This window comes from Chenopodium album, chromosome 5, assembly GCF_948465745.1.
Source record: "Chenopodium album chromosome 5, dcCheAlbu1.1, whole genome shotgun sequence".
NCBI lineage: Eukaryota > Viridiplantae > Streptophyta > Magnoliopsida > Caryophyllales > Amaranthaceae > Chenopodium > Chenopodium album.
This window is the reverse complement of record NC_137838.1, coordinates 4406957-4425509: the sequence shown is the minus strand read 5'-3', so window position 1 is coordinate 4425509 and position 18553 is coordinate 4406957. Positions and strand designations below refer to the sequence as shown.

At 33.5% G+C, this 18553-nt stretch overlaps 2 protein-coding genes and 2 long non-coding RNA genes across 4 annotated transcripts; all 4 read right to left on the bottom strand.

Annotated features, from left to right (window-relative positions):
• Nucleotides 1-259: 259 nt before the first annotated feature.
• On the bottom strand, nt 260-1822 carry LOC145631599 (uncharacterized). The gene is made up of 3 exons (XR_014112407.1): nt 1593-1822; nt 1033-1297; nt 260-742 (listed from the first exon to the last, which is right to left on the bottom strand). It is a non-coding gene; the product is annotated as an uncharacterized LOC145631599 (long non-coding RNA).
• A 1922-nt stretch (nt 1823-3744) lies between these two features.
• Nucleotides 3745-5211, bottom strand: LOC145631600 (uncharacterized). The gene is made up of 3 exons (XR_014112408.1): nt 5008-5211; nt 4327-4609; nt 3745-4190 (listed from the first exon to the last, which is right to left on the bottom strand). It is a non-coding gene; the product is annotated as an uncharacterized LOC145631600 (long non-coding RNA).
• Nucleotides 5212-8764: 3553 nt separating this feature from the next.
• LOC145631598 (uncharacterized) lies at nt 8765-10766 on the bottom strand. Its single transcript, XM_081683712.1, has 3 exons — nt 10324-10766; nt 9407-9658; nt 8765-9273 (listed from the first exon to the last, which is right to left on the bottom strand). Exons 1-3 carry the CDS (start codon nt 10678-10680, stop codon nt 8995-8997), a joined length of 888 nt encoding a protein of 295 aa, XP_081539838.1. The 5' UTR covers nt 10681-10766; the 3' UTR covers nt 8765-8994.
• A 2298-nt stretch (nt 10767-13064) lies between these two features.
• LOC145630125 (bidirectional sugar transporter SWEET3-like) lies at nt 13065-14712 on the bottom strand. The gene is made up of 6 exons (XM_081682366.1): nt 14577-14712; nt 14465-14501; nt 14126-14348; nt 13775-13936; nt 13502-13621; nt 13065-13391 (listed from the first exon to the last, which is right to left on the bottom strand). The coding sequence occupies exons 1-6, from the start codon at nt 14611-14613 to the stop codon at nt 13218-13220; spliced, it is 753 nt and encodes a 250-aa protein (XP_081538492.1). The 5' UTR covers nt 14614-14712; the 3' UTR covers nt 13065-13217.
• Between the last annotated feature and the right edge of the window lie 3841 nt (nt 14713-18553).

The following is an 18553-nucleotide window of genomic DNA, read 5'->3' as shown; positions in this document are numbered from 1 at the left end:
TTAGACACTATTCAATCTTCAACTTGACAGAGCTTAATCTTAAATCCCAATGTGCAAGCTTTTACTTTAAATTGATCTTGAACAATTCAGAGTTTAAACAAAAGAAGCATGAACCCAGTAAAGTACAGTATATATAAGTACTTCGTATTAGATTAATCCAACCATGTCTGGTTTACTCCAAAATTATGGCCGTTAATATATTGGCTGCATTTCATTTTGATTACCACTACCAAAAATAAAAGTTCGAAAAACTCATGATCTTATTTAAAATCCATAATCATGACATTCATGAGAAAGATTTACTAGCCATTACTCCGTAGTATGACTATGATTTTCTTAAAACTATCATTAATAATCAGAGAATTAGAAAACTTTGATTGTGAGAGTGATATATGCAACTTTCACTAGAAATTCACCAACGCCTCAACATCTAAATGCCATAATACCTACCTACGAGTAACTTGCTATTTACCTACTAGTATGTACAATCCATGATAACAAAAAATTCAGTTAAGTACCTTTACACAAACTATGATAACCCCCCAAAAAAATGAATTCAGAATGTTAAAACTCTATAGGAAAACCAATTACAAAACTACTACAGCTCGCCTTGATTCACCGGGAGGATCTTTCTTTGAAGCTGCTCGATCCGAATTTCTTTTGCCAAAAGCACCGCACCTCCGACGAACAACAGCAGATTCCCACCGGCCGCAACCCCGGCCCAAACATATGTATTAGGACCCTGCATAAAGATTAGACAGACCTCATCAATAACATACATATTGTAAACCAGCAACTAAGGGCTAGTTTTTCCACTTCATCTGTTGTCAGTTTCGTAAATTATCATGGTTTTAATAAGTTTAAGTGTTTAACCAATTTGTGACTAATTATATGACATAGTATAACATACGAAGTACAGTATAATTTTGAAAAACAAAAAACCAAAAAGGAAAAGCACAACGATACCAAACGAACTCCAAACAATGGAATGACATGATTCGGAAACTCGAAAACAAAATTACTACTGGATACCTTGAAATTGATTGTGCCCAGACAGGAAAGAATTGTGCCAAAAAGTTGACACACACAATAAACCCACTCGTAAACGCGCTGTTCCTTTGGAGTCTTGGGATTGATTTTGATAAACCATAAACACACCACTATATACATGGCATAACCACACATAATAACCATATGCCCATCTTTCGAGAACGACGTAAATTGAGCAAGAAACCCCAGAAATATCATACCACAACTCAACATATGAAATGCCGCAATAATTTTCATACAATTCATCCTGCTCAAACAGTGGGAACAATGTCAATTAGAACAAATTCGTCTATGAAATTCTAATCAAATTCACTTTCTAAACAAACAATTGAGTTAAACCCTAATTCATTAATGATAAAAAACCTTAAAGATTAAGTTGAATTGAAAACAAAAACAAGCATCCTAAAACTTTCCGATAAAATTGACAAACTAGGGTTCTACAACGACATTGGTGATGCAATTGGGCGTAAATTAAACAGTATATCAGTAATTTCTAACTAAAGTATAATCAAAACCCTAGAAATTATAGAGAGAAGATGTACCTCGAAATTGGTGAGCGAACACAGAAAAAGCTTCTCCGGTGAAACTTGTTAAATCTCACGGGTCAATTTTTTGATTTCAGTAAAATTCTTTATCTGAATTTAAGTGTAATTTTATACTTCCACAGTTCCACGTAAGGGGCTAATAGAATTCCTGCTGGCAGTCGGAAAATTTGGTATGGACCTATACTTATGAAGAGGCCTGGTGGGTCGCTATCAGGTTTTCATGGAAAATCTCATTGGAATAATAACAATAAAAAAAAAAAATATCAGCATAAAATCAACAATCTAATCTTATATATATATATATATATATATAAAAAGGGGAGTTTTTAGAGAGCCACGTATGGTTTAATTTTTTAGTGCGTCACGTAGGATTATAAATTTTAGTGGTATCCAATTAAATAAGAGATTAATAATTTCTTTTAGAATTAATTAATTCAAATGCCACGTAACAAAAATTGGCGAATGATATTTCTAAGTTTAAATTAATTAAATATAAAATATTATCTTTTAATGTTAGAAATTTTATCTAAATATGTAACAAATTAGTACATAAATACAAAAAAAAATATATTTTTTATAAAATTCAAACAAACCGTGCATCGCACGGGCTTCATCTAGTAACAATATATTTGTCAATAATAACAATATAAACTGAAATCATAAAAAGAATTTGGTATGGACTATACTAGATATGGGCCTATACTTAGGACCTGTTCTCATTGATTAAACTCAGTTGAACTGAACTGAACTGAACTGAGCTGAGCTGAGCTGAACTGAACTGAACTGAACTGAATTGAGCTGAACTGAACTGAACTGAACTGAATATTTTATAAGAGAAGGAAATTAGGAGCTGAACTGAATTGAGCTGAGTTAAGCTGAACTGAACTAAACTGAGCTGAACTGAACTGAATTAAACTGAATTTCAACGTAAGAGAACAGACCCTTACTCACGAATAGTCGAATGTTTATTGGCCTCTAAAAACACACCACACGACACAACAATAGGATCAAAACTTGTATGAGTGTCAAAATCCCTACCTTTTCTTAAAAATATGAGAAAACTCTTATGATTAGCAATGAGACGATAATACCCCTAACAATATTTATTTACGTACCTACCTTTTTAAAAGTATTAGAAACTCTATAAATAGTAATGCGACAATATAAAAATGTTTATTTGCGTATTTACCCCTTTTGAAAGTATGGCCACGCATTTATGGACAATGTTGAAATAATTATGTCCATAAAATGTTTATTTACATATATTGCCCTCATTAATGTTAATTGTGTTTTTTTAACTCTTCAGAATATTGTGGGAACATTTATACTCAAAAAAAAGTTATTTGTTTATATATTTTCTCTCATTAACACTACTAGCAACTAATAAAGTTATAATATAACGTCAAATCGAAATAACTTATTGGACATGATTAGTTATGATGTGCGCGTATCCGCACTAAGTATTGAGAGGAAAAAAAAATACAAAGTTGACCCAACATAAAAACAGCTTAATTACAGTTCGTATTTATAAATTGTCAAATTATGCAAGTATCTTACCTTTTAGTCTTTTACATAATCTTTAATTAATAAGTTTTGTGGACAAAAAAAAAAATGAAGACGAGATCACGGGACTACGCATTTTTTAAAAAGTGCAATGTCAAATTATAGCATCTTTTTATCATGAGTAAAAAAAAAAAAAAAAAAAAAAAAAGGTTTAAAGTACCTAAGCATAATTTACACCGATATACATGTGTTTTATCACAACTTTTTAAATTTGTAAATATTTAGGGTGATGAGCTTGTGTTCGAGAACAAACTCTACATGTGGTTTACACGACTCTAAGCTTTGTCCACAATGCAGTGAAATATGGACATGGAGAACAAACTCTCCATGTGGTTTACACGGCGCTAAGCCTTCGCAACGAGCAAGGAATTTACAGTTGCGAAGGCTCGTGTTTTTACCTCTGCATGCCTCTGGCTGAACTTGTGTCTCTGATGATGTTATCAAAATAAAATTAAGTTGACGCTCATATTGCTGCAGCATTTCATTTTGGTTTTGGGGTGGGGGGATGGAATTTCTTAAATCCAAATGTGCAAGCTTTAAATTGATATTGAACAAAAGAAGCATGAACCAAGTGTATAAGAAAGTAATTTGCAATTACCATGAATAACAAAGTATTTTGCAATTAGACGAGAAAATTTTCACAATGAGAGTGATAAGTGTAATTATAGCACTTAGATGCTCATCTTAGTAGTAATTCTAGTATTTATCAACAAAAGTTCATCTACGCCTCAACATCGATCTCAAACCTGCCATACTAATATACTATTGTGATATGCATAAATGCATAATACCTACGAGTTACTTGCAGTACCTTTATACAAGCCATGTTATACAAGAACATGATATCAGAATGTTAAAACTCTATAGGGAAAACCACCAAAACCTTTACTTCTTCAGCCCGCCTTGGTTCACCGGGAGTAAGCTCTCTCCTTCCAACTTCTCGATCACGATTTCTTTTACCAGAAGCGCCACACCTCCCACGAGCATCAGTAGACACCCAGCAATACCGACCCACACGAACCAAGCAGGACCCTGTATACAGATTCGACAGACTTGATTAATAACAAACATTGTAATCTTGTTTCTTACATTTGTAAACTAGCAACAAAGCAATCGAATGGCACAATTCGAAAAACCCGAAAACAAAATAACTACCAAGTATATATACCTTGAAGATGTAGATTGAGAAGTCACCCAGAGAGGCAAGAATTAAGCCAAAAACCTGACTCACACTACAAACCAGCTCGAAAACAAACAGTTCCTTGTAAAATGGAGCTTTGACAGTGAGCATTTGCACATACCAAAAGCTCATCAACGATATCACGCCAAAACCAAACATACACCAAACCGCCCCATATTTTGAGTACGACGTAAATTGAGCAATAAACCCCATTAATATCATAACAGAGCTCAGTATGTAAGATAATGCAGCAATTTTCACACGATTCATCCTGCTCAAACAGTGGGAACGATGTCAATTAGAGCAAATTCGAGTCTACTAATTTCAAATCAAACGACTATATAAACAAACAATCGAGTTAAACCCTAATTGATTAATCCTAGGCAATTTCAATTTCCCCAAGATCACATTGTTTGTATGAGTTGCAGCAACAAAGAATGATCAGAAACACTAAAGATTTAAGTTGAATTGAAAGCAAAAACAAGGAAGCATTGTGAAATTTTCCGATGAAACTTGAAAAACTAAGGTTTAACAACTACATTGTTGATGAAATTATTGGGTGTAAATTCAGCATTGTTGATGCAATTGTACGTAAATGAAACAGTATATCAGTCATTTCTGATTAAAGCATAATCAAAACCCTAGAAATTATAGAGAGAGAAAGTGTACCTGAAGATTGATGAGCGAAAGCTTGTCAAATCTTGGGTTTTTCTCTTTTTATGGGTTTCAATTTTTGAATGATTTCTATTTATCTGAATTCTGAAGTAGTGATGTTAAGTGAAATTCTAAAAAACGCTTTTACTTAACGCTTTTACTTTCCTATTATGAAGGAAAAAGCTAATAAGCGTCAAGGCGTTAGGTTATTGAAGTAAATTAATTACACCAATCGACCTGTGATTTTGGCATACGATTCATACTTAAACTATTTATAGGTTATATAAATCAACAATCCTCAAATCTAGCTAAAATTTGCATTTTTTTTCTTAAGTTAATATTAGACTCCGATGTATGTATCAACTCTAATTTCCAATGAAATGATGCAACCTCACTCATTATTTTGTTCCACTGTTCGTTCAGAGCTCTATAGCCTTGATGGTTGTACCTTGTACACTTGTACTTGAGAAAACGCTTTTATTTAACGCTTTTACTTTGCTATTATGAGCGTCGATTATTTTAGAGCCTCAAGGCCAACATTTGGGGGAAGGGCTCATTAGGGGTGTTGAATAACCAACCCGGTTCTGATAGGAAGAATTAGAACTGACCATCTATAACCCAGACACAACAATATGATCGAAATTGATGTGAGTACTAAAATACTAAGATAAAACACAAAGTTGACACAACATGAAAGTAATATAAACGTGACCTATTTTGATAGATCGCCAAATTATGCAAGTATCTTATGTTTTCCATAATTATTCATAAATTTTATGAGCAACAAAAAAATGAACATGAGATGATGAGTCTAAGCGTTTTTTTAAAGGGCAATGTCAAATTATCTTTTTATTATTATTAGTTTATTTCATCTATTGATATTTCTTTATTTTTGGGCTTTCAGCCTCATTTTTTTTTTCAAGTATAATGAATAGCATGAGTGATTTCATTTTCACATTTCCTTGTTTTTGTTATTACAATAGTTAATAGTACAATAACATAGTAGAACTCATGAAACAAATGGATGATTACATACCTACTTATAATGGGAGGCTTAAAATAAATTAGTATAAATAATTGGCAAAAGCTAACAAGCGTCCTCAAGGTGTTAGGTTATTGAAGTAAATTAAACATTAATTACACCAATTGACGTGTGATTTTGGCATGCGATTCATACTTAAACTATTTATAGGCTATTTAAACCAACGATCCTAAAATCTAGCTAAAATTTGCATTTTTTTCTTTAGTTAATATTGGACTTCGATGTATGCATCAACTCTAATTTCCAATGAAATGATGCAACCTCACTCATTATTTTGTTCCACTGGTCGTTCAGAGCTCTATAGCCTTGATGGTTGTACTTGAGAATTATCACACAAGGGAGAGATTAAAGAGAAAGGTATTAAAGCAAGAATATCAAAGAAGTTTCAAGCTGTATCAAACAAAACTATTAAACGATTCTAGCAACAAACTTGTTACTCAAATAGGCCGAGAAACGATTCCAAAATCATCAATATTTCATCAATATGGATCGCAGAAAGTCATAGACATAATACATTGCTACATCCCCTATATTAACCCTTCAATTCAAGTGTTACCAACAAGAACATCTTTCCCCCAAAGTGTCTCTGAGTGATGCGTAAAATTTTCACTGTGAGAGTGATACAGTATAGTTTTAGCACTTAGATGCTTGTCTTAGTAGTAATACTAGTATTTATCAGCAAAATTTCATCAACGCCTCAACATCTAAAACCTGCCAATCTGTCATACTATTGTGATATGCATAAATGCATAGTATATACCTACGAGTTAACTTGCTATACCTCTTTACAAACCATGATAGCAAAAAATTCAGTTATAGTACCTTTATACAAGCCATGATAACCCAAGAACTCGATATCAGAATGTTAACACTCTATGTAGGGAAAACCACCAAACCATTACTCGCCTTGCTTCACCGGGGCTGAGCTCTTTTCTTCCAACGTCTCGATCCAGATTTCTTTTGCCAGATTCGCCACACCTCCAACAAACATCAGTATGCAGCCAATGACACCGACCCACAACAACCAAACAGGACCCTGCATACAGATTAGACAGACTATATTAATAACAAACATTGTTGTATCTTGTTTCTTACATATTGTAAACCAGCAACTAAGCAATCGAATGGCACAATTCAAAAAACCCGAAAACAAAATTACTACTAGTACATATACCTTGATGATGGTGATTGAGATTTCACCCAGTAAGGCAAGAATTATGCCAACAAGCCGAACCAGATTAACAACCAGGTCGAAAACATGCACTTCCTGAGCTTTGACATTGCGCACAAGAAAATACCAAACATTCACCATCGTCATCCCGTAAAAACCAAACATAAGCCAAACCGCCCCATATTTCGAGTACGACGTAAATTGAGCAAGAAATCCCACTGATATCATAACAGAACTAAACATACAAGCTATTGCAGCAATTTTCTGATGTAACATCCTGCTCAAATAGTGGGAACAATCAACAATGTCAATTACAGCAAATTCGTCTACTAATTTCTAATCAAAATCACTATCTAAAGTCTAAACAAACAATTGAGTTAAACCCTAATTGATTAATCCTAGACAATTTCAATTTCTCCAAAATCACATTGATTGTATGAGTTGCAGCAACAAAGAATGATCAGAAACACTAAAGATTTAAGTTCAATTGAAAGCATAAACACTTAAACAAGCATTGTGAAAATTTCCGGTGAAACTTGAAAAACTAGGGTTTAACGACATTGTTGATGAAATAATTGGGCGTAAATTCAACATTGTTGTGATGCAATTGTACGTATATCAAACAGTATAACAGTAATTTCTGATTAAAGCAGCATAATCAAAACCCTGGAAATTGTAGAGAGAGAAAGTGTACCTGAAGACTGATGAGCGAAAACTTGTCAAATCTTGCGTTTATGGGTTTCAAATTATGGGTGATTTCATTTCTATTTATCTGAATTCTGAAGTAGTGATGTTAAGTAAAATTCTGAAAAACGCTTTTATTAAACGCTTTTACTTTCCCAGCCTATTACGAGCGTCGATTATTTTAGGGCCTCGAAGGCCGACATTTAGGGGAAGGGGTGTTGAATACCGGTTCACATAGGAAAAATTAGAGCTAATCTATAACACGATAAGACAACACGAGTAAAACTAACACGAGTACCAAAATAGCGAGATAAAATTGTTCCGGGTGAGCTTCGGTACCGTTAATCCTTGAGGGTTGGTAAAGGTTTACCGTCCAATTATGTACCTGCACAGTCGACATAGATAAGCTAATCCGGAGTTGTCCGGGGACAACCGCTCCGATGCTAAAGTTAGTGATCTGATGAGAAGAAAGGATGAAGAGAGAGAGTGTTTAGAGAGAGAGAGAGATTGTACCTTGTAATGAAGATATGCTTGGGTATTTATAGAAAGACAACTAAGCTGGCACACCGACCTTGTAGGCAGCAGGTGCCCACGTGGCTTAAAGCAGCTCTTCACGTGGCCAAGAAGAAGGCCGTTAGTGGAGTTGAGCCGATAAGATAATCAATATATAATCATGGGCTTATTGTGTTGTTATCGGCTAATTAACAGGTGTTATCGGTATTATCCCGTACTAAAATACAAAGTTGACACGGCATGAAAGCAATCTAAATGTTACCTGTTTTGATAAATTGGAAAATTATGCAAGTATCTTACCTTTTCTATAATTTTTTGTAAATTTTGTGAAAACAACAAAAAGATTACACATGAGATTCTATAGCCTTGATGTTTGTACTTGAGAAATTGTCACATAAGGGAGAGATTAAAGAGAAAGTTATACAATAACACACGAATATTAAAGGAGTTTTGTATCGAAAAAAACTAATAAAAAGATTCTAGCAACAAACTTGTTACTCAAATAGGCCGAGAAATGATTCACAATCATCAATATGGAGAAAGTCATTTACATTATACATTGCTCCATACCCTATATTACTTGTTTAATAATTCAAGTGTTACCAACAAGAACATCTTTATAAGGGGTTGCCGGATCAAACCCTTTTGGCTCAGCCCCTGATTGTAATCGACGAGAAGAAAGATTTTCCTCATTCATCAGAGGAACTCGACCTTCTCTCACTCGAATTAACCCTTCTTGAGCCCCTCCTCGTAGCTTCTCTAAACGTAGTCCATTCATTTGCTGCATCTTGAACACCTTCACCACATTCATTAATCCTCCTATGAACAATAGTAAGCTCCCAAATATTCCCAACCATACCCATGTTTTCCCCTGCATGCATTCCAACACTATATCATTTGTTGAAGTCGTAAATTTATAATGTACAACAATTTAATTAGCTAAAAACATACATATTGACAAATTATAAGGTTTCATGACATCAATTTAAGAAAAAATGACTTACAAGTAACATGAGGCCATGGTAAATCCATCTTGATTGTTCGCGACTATTGAGAATTGCACCAACAACAAACAATAAGCTTGCCAATAAAAAGGGAATGTTGACACTCTCTTGCAATATTTGAATATGGCCATCAGCTCTTTCGTAGATTTGACATGAATTGTGTATCGAACCAATAAGCCATAAAACTGGCCCGGCAATCAGCATGTTCAAGGCATGCCTTTCTAAACTGCTGTAATAAACACCCTTCTCTTCCTGCAGGTAATTAATTTTTAAAGATATCCTAATTAGAATACTACAGCTAACCATACATAATAAGATCTCCAATTTGTTTCTTACTTAATTATTAAATCTCTTTACAGAATTATTTAGTATTCTAATGAATTGATTGATGAAATGTAATTTAGTACGTAGTAGATGTGATATTACCCACATTGTCTTAGTTGTATATATTATCCACATGAAATCCTCTTTTTATCAAATAAATAAATCAAATATCTTGTCATTGCGGCGGAAGAACCGATGCCAAGTTTAATAAAATACTTATAAATATATTTTTCAATTCAATTAAGCAAACCGTCAAAATGGGTTGACACTAGACATTTCCTTATGGCATTAGCTATTTAGCTATGCAAAATAAAAGTAAGAACAAAATTGATTAAATTTCAAATCATCAATAATAATATTCCCAAATTTAATAATAATATCAAATGATTATTTGCATTTTCATCAACCAATCAATCAAAGCCTTAAGTAAAGTTGGCTACATAAACCAAAAGTGATTATTCCGTGTACCGTATCATTAAGGGCACCAAATTGTAGCACGTTGCAATAGTTAGGTAACGGGTGGTGGTCGTATACGACTGTACGAGTACCAAAATTAAAATGTAACAAAATAAGTTAAAAAAAAAAAAACATACCAGAATGAGTAGGAAAAGGATGCCTAAGAAAGACAAAAGCGAGCCAAGAATCTGAACAACAGGAACAGCAAACTCAACAAGAGCAAGTTGAATATCAAACTCCATCAACGGCAACCGGTAATCGATTCCAGCGAGGTGGGCCACCAAATCATGAACATTAACGGCGGTGATAAGAAAAAACCCAATCAACAGTAGGAGAAGCCCTGATTTGGGCTCCTTAGAGAATTGGGCTATAAAGCCCATTAATAAGACGATTGTACCAAACAAGTATAGCCCAGCATTCATGTATTCTGATCGATTTCTTGCTAGTCTTGGCCCATATAGCCTACTCTCTCTTGCACTTGCTAGTTTCACCATTTTTATTTTTTATTTTTAATTTTGGATCGTTTGATATGATAACTTTACGAAGAAAGGATTATCATAAAGTTTAAATGATGATGATAAGAGAGAATGGGTTATGATATAATAGTGATGAAGAAAAGCTAAGTTGAAGTGATACGTGTCTTCATGCATGGAGTTAGGGTGCTTATGCACAAGCTAAGTGTAAGATTTACATTGGTTTGACACGTTTTATTGTTTTTTTATACTTTGTTTTTTTCATTTAAAAAATAAGCCCAAAGCTTTTAATGCGCACGAGGAGCGGAGGAGGTGGTTTGTTTAAGGAATTGTTAAATAACGCCTCCTTTACTGACCGAGGTGTACATCAATCCGGTCACGTACCAAAGTTGGATTTGGTGAGGTTATGTCGGGTTAGATCTATTTCAAAGTAAAATTATGCTAAATTATTATATCTATATGAGTTAAAATCTCATCAATCGAGATTTTTTGGGTCTAGTCGAATTGTCGAACAATTGAGTAAGTTTTTGACATCTTCAAATCTAGATAATGCATTCGGTTCGGTTTAAATTGGACGACAACAAAAAAAAAAAAAAAAAAAAAAAAAAAAAAAAAAAAAACAAAAAAGAAACCGGTGTCCTTTTAAGAAAAATAAAATAAAATATAAAGGTTATTTACATAATTCAAAAGGTACTATGAAGATGAATCGAGAAGTACATAACCGTACAAACAAAGATAATGTGATTGAGTATCAAACAAAGTTAGGTCTAGTGGTAAAAATTAAATCTTAAGTTCCATTTCTGTAAGGGACCCTTTTATTTTCCTCTGTTGTTTTCAAAGTATATAGCTTGAAAACTCAATTGAATTAACAATTAACCTATTATAAAACATATTTTGCAAATATACACATTTTACTTTCTCATCGGTTCACGTATGTTAGTGTATAATTTAATCATCAAATATCTTTAATTATCACAAAACACAAAGAGAGTATAGTTTTCCTTTCATTTCATTTTGCTCAAAAAATTGAACCGAAGTAAATGTAGGCGATTGCAGTCTAACTGTTCGACGAAATGCCTAATCAAGCTTTAGTCACTTGCAAAACACTGCTTACTGGTTACACCAATCCCAAGATATATGAGGTATACACGATTCTTTGCCTTGTATGGATTATTAATTTCTTAATTTTGTTTGCTTTGATCTCATCGTACCAAATACATTGCAATTAGTTAATCCTACCTCCTCCGTTTTACAGTGGACTTTTACGTTACCATCTTTTATTACGTAGTAATAATATGTGAATTAAATATCACTATTTTAATTGTTTTTTGGGTTAACTTCATCACTTCAATGTACAAGTGTATATTTTTAAAGTTTTAATTTTTAAAAATTCTTTCTTAATGGTCAAAGCTGTTTCGTACGAAATGTTAAAGTCAAAATGGGTACACTTTATTCTAACAAAGGAAGTATGTTGTTGTTGGAGTTTGTGGCCAATGAACTATATGTAAGTTATATCTTGATTTAATGTCACATTCGAATGTTAAAGGAAGTATGTTGTTGTTGGAGTTTGTTCCCAATTGAATTTGTGAAACTTTGATTAGACAATATAGTGTTCATGCTATGGGTTTGTGATCAATTGTGTGTGCTTCTACATAATTTGGTTAATTATGGTACTTTTACAGTTTTTGAAATTGGTGGATTATATAACTGTTCTTCAATGTCATGAAATTGAATCTATTTGCAATTAACAGGACTAGATGTTGTCTTGTTTAATGCTTGAAATGTTGATAGAATCTGTGTTGATTGTGTTAACCCGGTACGAGCCTTAAAATTCGATGCTATTGGCCTTCATGACTTTATTTATTCCTAACTTGGTTCAATCATTTACCTATCAATATCAGATAATGTATTAGGGAAGGTTAAATATCTTTAATTCTTAGAATTTTAATATAAAACTCTCATCATAGTTTTTTGTCATCGAAAAAACCTTGTACACTGTCTTTTGTACCAAAATAAGTACTATGGTTTCTTTCTTTGTTAATCTGTTGTTGGCATTTGCAAAGGTGGTCCTGCAAGGCTGCAAGATTTCGCCAAAATTTGATTTTTATAACGATTGCTAGTAGATTTTTGTAGTACCATTCCTCTGTTGTTCATCTTATTGCTTATAACTCAAGTGGAATATTTAATCAGTTAGTTGCGTTTGATGTGCTATTTCATAAAGAAAGGATGCTAAATAAGTTTCCTGTTATTCATGTTTACAGGAAGACAGTTGTAGAATGACTCTACTTTAGCATAACACAAAAGTTAGTCTGTTCATCTATAGCGATGTCAAGATTAGCAAGGCAGTAAAGGGACTACTTTGATACCTATTACAGGTACAAACGCATTTAATTTCAAATTCTTGTTTTTTTTTTTTGTTTTTTTTTTTTTAAAGTTTCTTACTAGGAACAAGGATTTCTTCCAATAACTTGTTTGTTACCATATTATGCAATTGCGACCTATATTCGCAGTGTGGCATACATAGATTACATGTGTAAGTAGAAATCTGTATGCATAACTCAATTCTTGCTTTTTGTCTCGTCTTCAGTTACCAGTTGTTGCACTTGGATGGGCTTCTCTGTGATCTTCTCTGCATCCCATTTGTTTGTGTCTTCCTCTATTCCTCTTCCTTTATATTTCCAATAAACCACCAGTTGGAGGATGCCAAAGAGAATTCCAACAAAATTAGGTGACTGTCAAGTGGATAAAATTCGAGTTAGAAGAATCATAAAGCAGTTTACGAAGCTATGAAATGTACAAGGATGATAGTATGGCAAGTGAAGATTACTGGACTTTAACAGACCATGATAAAGAGATCATGACTCAGTAGTCCATAAGTCCCCCAGAAGCAACTCGCAAGTAGAGTGAAGAGTGACAGACTAAAGGGCATGAATTCCACGCTTTTAGTTGTTATCACTTGCTTCTGCAGTATATCCAGGTAAGATGTTAATTCCTTGTCAAAAGGGTCCAATAATTTATTATTTGTTGAGAAGTATATGTCAAAACATGATAGATTTCATGTTACATGATCATGATGTTTTGATTGTAGACAGTATGATGAGTTATGAAGACTCACCACAGCAATAAGAGGGGCACCATACAGTGCTGTTGAAGTTATCAACCCTGCACTCCCAACAAATACTTTCCTTTTATGATGATCGTGCAACAGAAAGGCAGAGATTAATGCTGTGGCTACGAATAGTGCAAGAAAGGTCAGTGTCAATGCTGCAACTTTCACCTGCATCATGTCATGAAAATATTTCAAAATCTTTGTGCAAGCCTTGACAGAGTTTTTTTCATTGAATAATATGTTGCTTAAATTATGAACATTAGTCATTTGTTCCCTAAACTGCGTGAAAAAGAAAAAAAAAAGGTTTCTGACTCGTAGAAGTATCAAAAGATTCCAAGGATGTTTGAATGGACTGACCTTTCCCTTCGGTGAAGAGAAGAAAAGATAGACGAGGACATAGGAAAATTCCAGTAGGAAACCTAGGCCATTGACGCTGATGAGGGAGAAATTTTCCCATCCTTTGCTTACAATAGGTAAGCCATACCAAGTGTAAATGAGAGCGTTGAGTAGAGCAACACTATACGGGACATATGAAAACCCTTGAGTGCTCTTCTTCTTTATGACTGTTGAAAATGTTAATCTGGGAAAACATAGAAATTTGAAAGTTATATAAAAATTTGTTATCTTATGATCATGGAGAAAAAGAAAGAGAAGAAATATAAGTCGATGATACAATTGGGTAGAGGTTCACAGTACATGGGTGATGCGTAAAGTAATGCAGAAGCCAAATTTCCTGCACAAGATAAGATATATGGTAAACCTTTTGAGTTACTCATTTAATTTACATGATTAGAGTGTAGGGGTGTACCCAATATTCCAACAGCTATCCGTAGTTTATCCCCCATATTATCACACTAACAATCCCGGTCTTGAGATGGAGAAGGCGGTGGGATAATGATACTTCACAAATATTTATTGTTAGTTCAGCATGGTCTGTTTGGCAGCCCTTGATAGATACATATATATAGAGCCAAAGATGGGACAAAAGGCATACGATATAAAAATATTGGGAGCATAATTTTCCTTTTAACTTATTCTGATCATATAACTTTTGTATTATTGTACTAGGCAAAATAGTTTTGATGGTGGAACAACATGAGGTGAACTGTTTATGTTCTGATTCTGTTTAAAATTTACATGGCTTATAATGTTGTTCACTTATTGATTTTCCTATTCTAGAAATTTTCCTTTTTCCTACTAATGGAAATTTATATTATCTGGTGGTCTTCTAATAACTTTTTGTATAAAAACTGTCAGTGTAATAATTATACTATAAAAGTCAGTAGTGGATTTTAAGAAAAAGTAAAAATTTTGGGCAGTAAGATCATTTCATGAGTCTTGCAAGAAAGTATATATTAGTGGAATTTTGTCAATTATGCAATCTTGTAGCAACCAAATTGGTTTGAGCAATTTAGGTGTAGATAGAGAAAATGATCTATATCATCGTGGAAAGCAGCATCAATGGCAATTGGGGTTAGCTTTGTTGGTAGCCTACATCATCCATCGGCCATGTAGATGCAATTTGATTCCCATATCCTCACAACTCAAGAGGTCTTACATGTAACTTTCGGGATGTAGGTTTTTCTTTGCTGCTACTTAGAGCGCTGCTACTATTAGTGCATTGGATATCCACCTGATTATCAATGTGCCTAAGAATCGTGTAGGTAGAAGTCATCAAACTAAGCCTATAAAGAAAACATTGTCTAATTAATCATTATAGTATAGCCTCAAACTAAGCCTATTAAGACTCGTTTAGGTAGAGTCATCAATCTACGCCTATAAAGAAAGCGTTGTCTAATGAAATAGCCTCAAAGGCTTCAATCAGTCTTGGCTTGCATAGTCCGTAGCTTACGTACAGATTATTGATGTTGGTATATCATATTATATAGAAAGCATAGTTAGCTGAGGAGAAAAGCCAATCAATGACGATTGTTATGCATGTCAACATGTCCATGAGCTATATAAATTTGTGGACGACAAACTTTGTACGCCTAAGACTTAATGTAGAAAGAATCTCATACTTATCCTTTGGATTAAGATCTTATTGGTTATTTTGTTCTTTTTAATCTTTGATGGAAGTAAACTAAGTAAAAGCTAGGCATAATTAGACAAATGTTTTAGGATATGTTGAGATGACGAGTAAAGTAAGTCAGCTGATATGAGATGAAAGAGTATTCTTACTCTGATAGGCTGCTAAAACTTATGCAAATTGTAGTTTGACAGAGGCAATCAACCTGACTTGACAACAGAGGTAAACAAGTTGGAAGAAACGGCAATGTAGGACGTTATGTCAAAGTAAAATATGTAGGGCATTAGCTTTAACATATTAAAGGTATGTTCTCATACGTTGAAATTCAGTTCAGTTCAGCTCCTAATTCCCTTCTCTTATAAAATATTCATTTCAGTTCAGTTAAGCTCAGTTCAGTTTAGTTCAGTTCAGCTGAGTTCAGTCAATGAGAACATACCCTAAGTAATGTGCGGTTGTGCAAAGAGAACCCTATTCTTCAACCAATTTAGTTCCCTCTGAAGATTTATTTAGTTAAGCAAATCATATATTCTTAGAGAATTTGCTTGTAGCTTTTATCTTTTGTGCTGTATCATTGTCTATCTCATGTATTCGTGTTTATTTATAGAGAATCTACTTCTGTTGATGTAGAATCTTGGAGACTGGAATCATCACAATCTTTGTAAAGTTTACAGATTATGGTCATGATGTGTTGCATCATTAGAACTGCACTATTGTTACGTACTGACTTTCTTTCGTGTATCCAGAATGTTTTCGACTTATTTCATTTACATGTCCTAATCAACAATGATAGTACACAGTGACACATTTGAATGACTAGGTTATGAAGACTGTTGCAAAGAATAAGTTCCCTCTGTCCCATGGTGTATGAGGAGTCCCTACTTCTACTCCAATGGATTCCAACGTGACAGTGGTGTATGTAGATTGCTGCAACAGCAAGTAGAAGCTTCGTGTCTAACATTTTAAGCTTCGTGATTCAACAGTAAAGCTCAGAGTTTGAGGAATTTGATTCATCTCCGAGAGACTTGATTTGGTGTTAAAGTACGTACTCTATCCTTATCTCGAGTTTGTCAATTGAGGAAACGTACATTATTACGATGAGTGGATTAATGAACTCCCCACCATTTCCAGGTGAATGGAAACCAGACTGATAGTTTACTCTGTTGTATCTTTCTGTTTATCTGCATCCACTTTCTTTTAAATCTGATCTCTCTTTTCTCTCAATCTTGTTATTGTTCCTTTGTGGGACAAAGTGCATATATACTCCAAATTAGTGGCTATAATTAACACAATCTTAATGTAAATGGAATTTGGTATAATATTTTGGGGTCTTTATTCTTTAATTTTTTTTAGTTTTGCAGCTCAAAACAAGCCAAGAAATTCAGGCTTTTTTCTGTTGTGTTGCAATGCAGATTACAGTGTGCACCAAAAAGAGTTTATCTACACAATTTTATATTCTGTTAATGTTGTAAGTGGATTATTAGCTAGCCAATTGTCTTTGGGAGCTTTGCCCTTTGACATGGAGCTTAGTGCTACCTGATGCGGATTACTTATTTTTTGTAAAGATATACATTGCGTAGGAACCAACTTGTATACTTACTTTCGCCAACAGAGAAACTTAAAGGCCGTCGTCTATCTAATTTGTTTACGTTACTTTATTTCAGAACCTTATTACTTAAGAGTTACATTATCAACCCATTCTTCCTATCTATCTCCTACCCAATCATCCTCATCATCTTTTTTCTCTCACAATAGTCACAAGTCATACATATATCATCCTTTGCTACCTACCAAGCAACATTTGCTAAAATGTCTATAGAAGTTCTATTTCGTGTATGTGTAACCACACAATCTGAGTGATTACAGGACCAAAATTAGAAGATACTGCCCAAATTGATATAATACGAATTAACTGAAAGTTGGGTTGTTTAGTAAAAAATGATCATAGATTCGAAAATTTGGATCTCAGGAACTTATGATTGCCTTTGTGAATTTGGATTATTTAAGAAATTTAAGTCGTTTCCATGTTTTGTCATAGACACTATATTTGCTGTTGATAATTGTATATATAAGGTATTTTTTTACGTGGTAAAATATAAGTATTTAATAAATCTCATTTTACCCCAATCGTGTTGGATTCTTTTGAAAAATTTAACACAATTCTAGATAGTAAGATGCTTAGTTCATGTAAAATCAAATAAATTATGCCATGTTTGTTCTTCAAAAGAAGAATAAGTTCTTCAAAAATAAAAGTAAAAATAGATAAACTTTAAGAAAATTAAACAACATTTTTTAACTGCAAGTCCAAAAGGTGAAAAAGGTATATATCAGCAATTTTTAAATCCATGGAAAAAGGTGAAAAAGCCTCTAGCTCAAGGTTCCATCAAGGTACATATCAGCAAATTTTTTTTTCGTCATAAAAAACCTACTAACGTTATGTTTGCTTCTGTACTATATGGTTATTTTATCGATGTTATCTAACTTAGTCGGTGAGGTTTATCGAGATTTTTTAAAATATTTGTCTTATTTTGCACAAATTGAAGGAGAAACCATAATAATGAATGAACATGAAGAGGATCTCATTTACAGAATGCATAGGTTAGTTGGAGAAAGGTAAGTAAAGTCCTCTGTTGCATAGTTTTTTTCCTTTATAGAAACTATAATGAGATAATGATTACTTTAACTAACTAGAAATAGACTTTATGAATTATGACCAGAATACCCCTGAGCACTTCTGCAAAATTGTAAACAATCTTTCA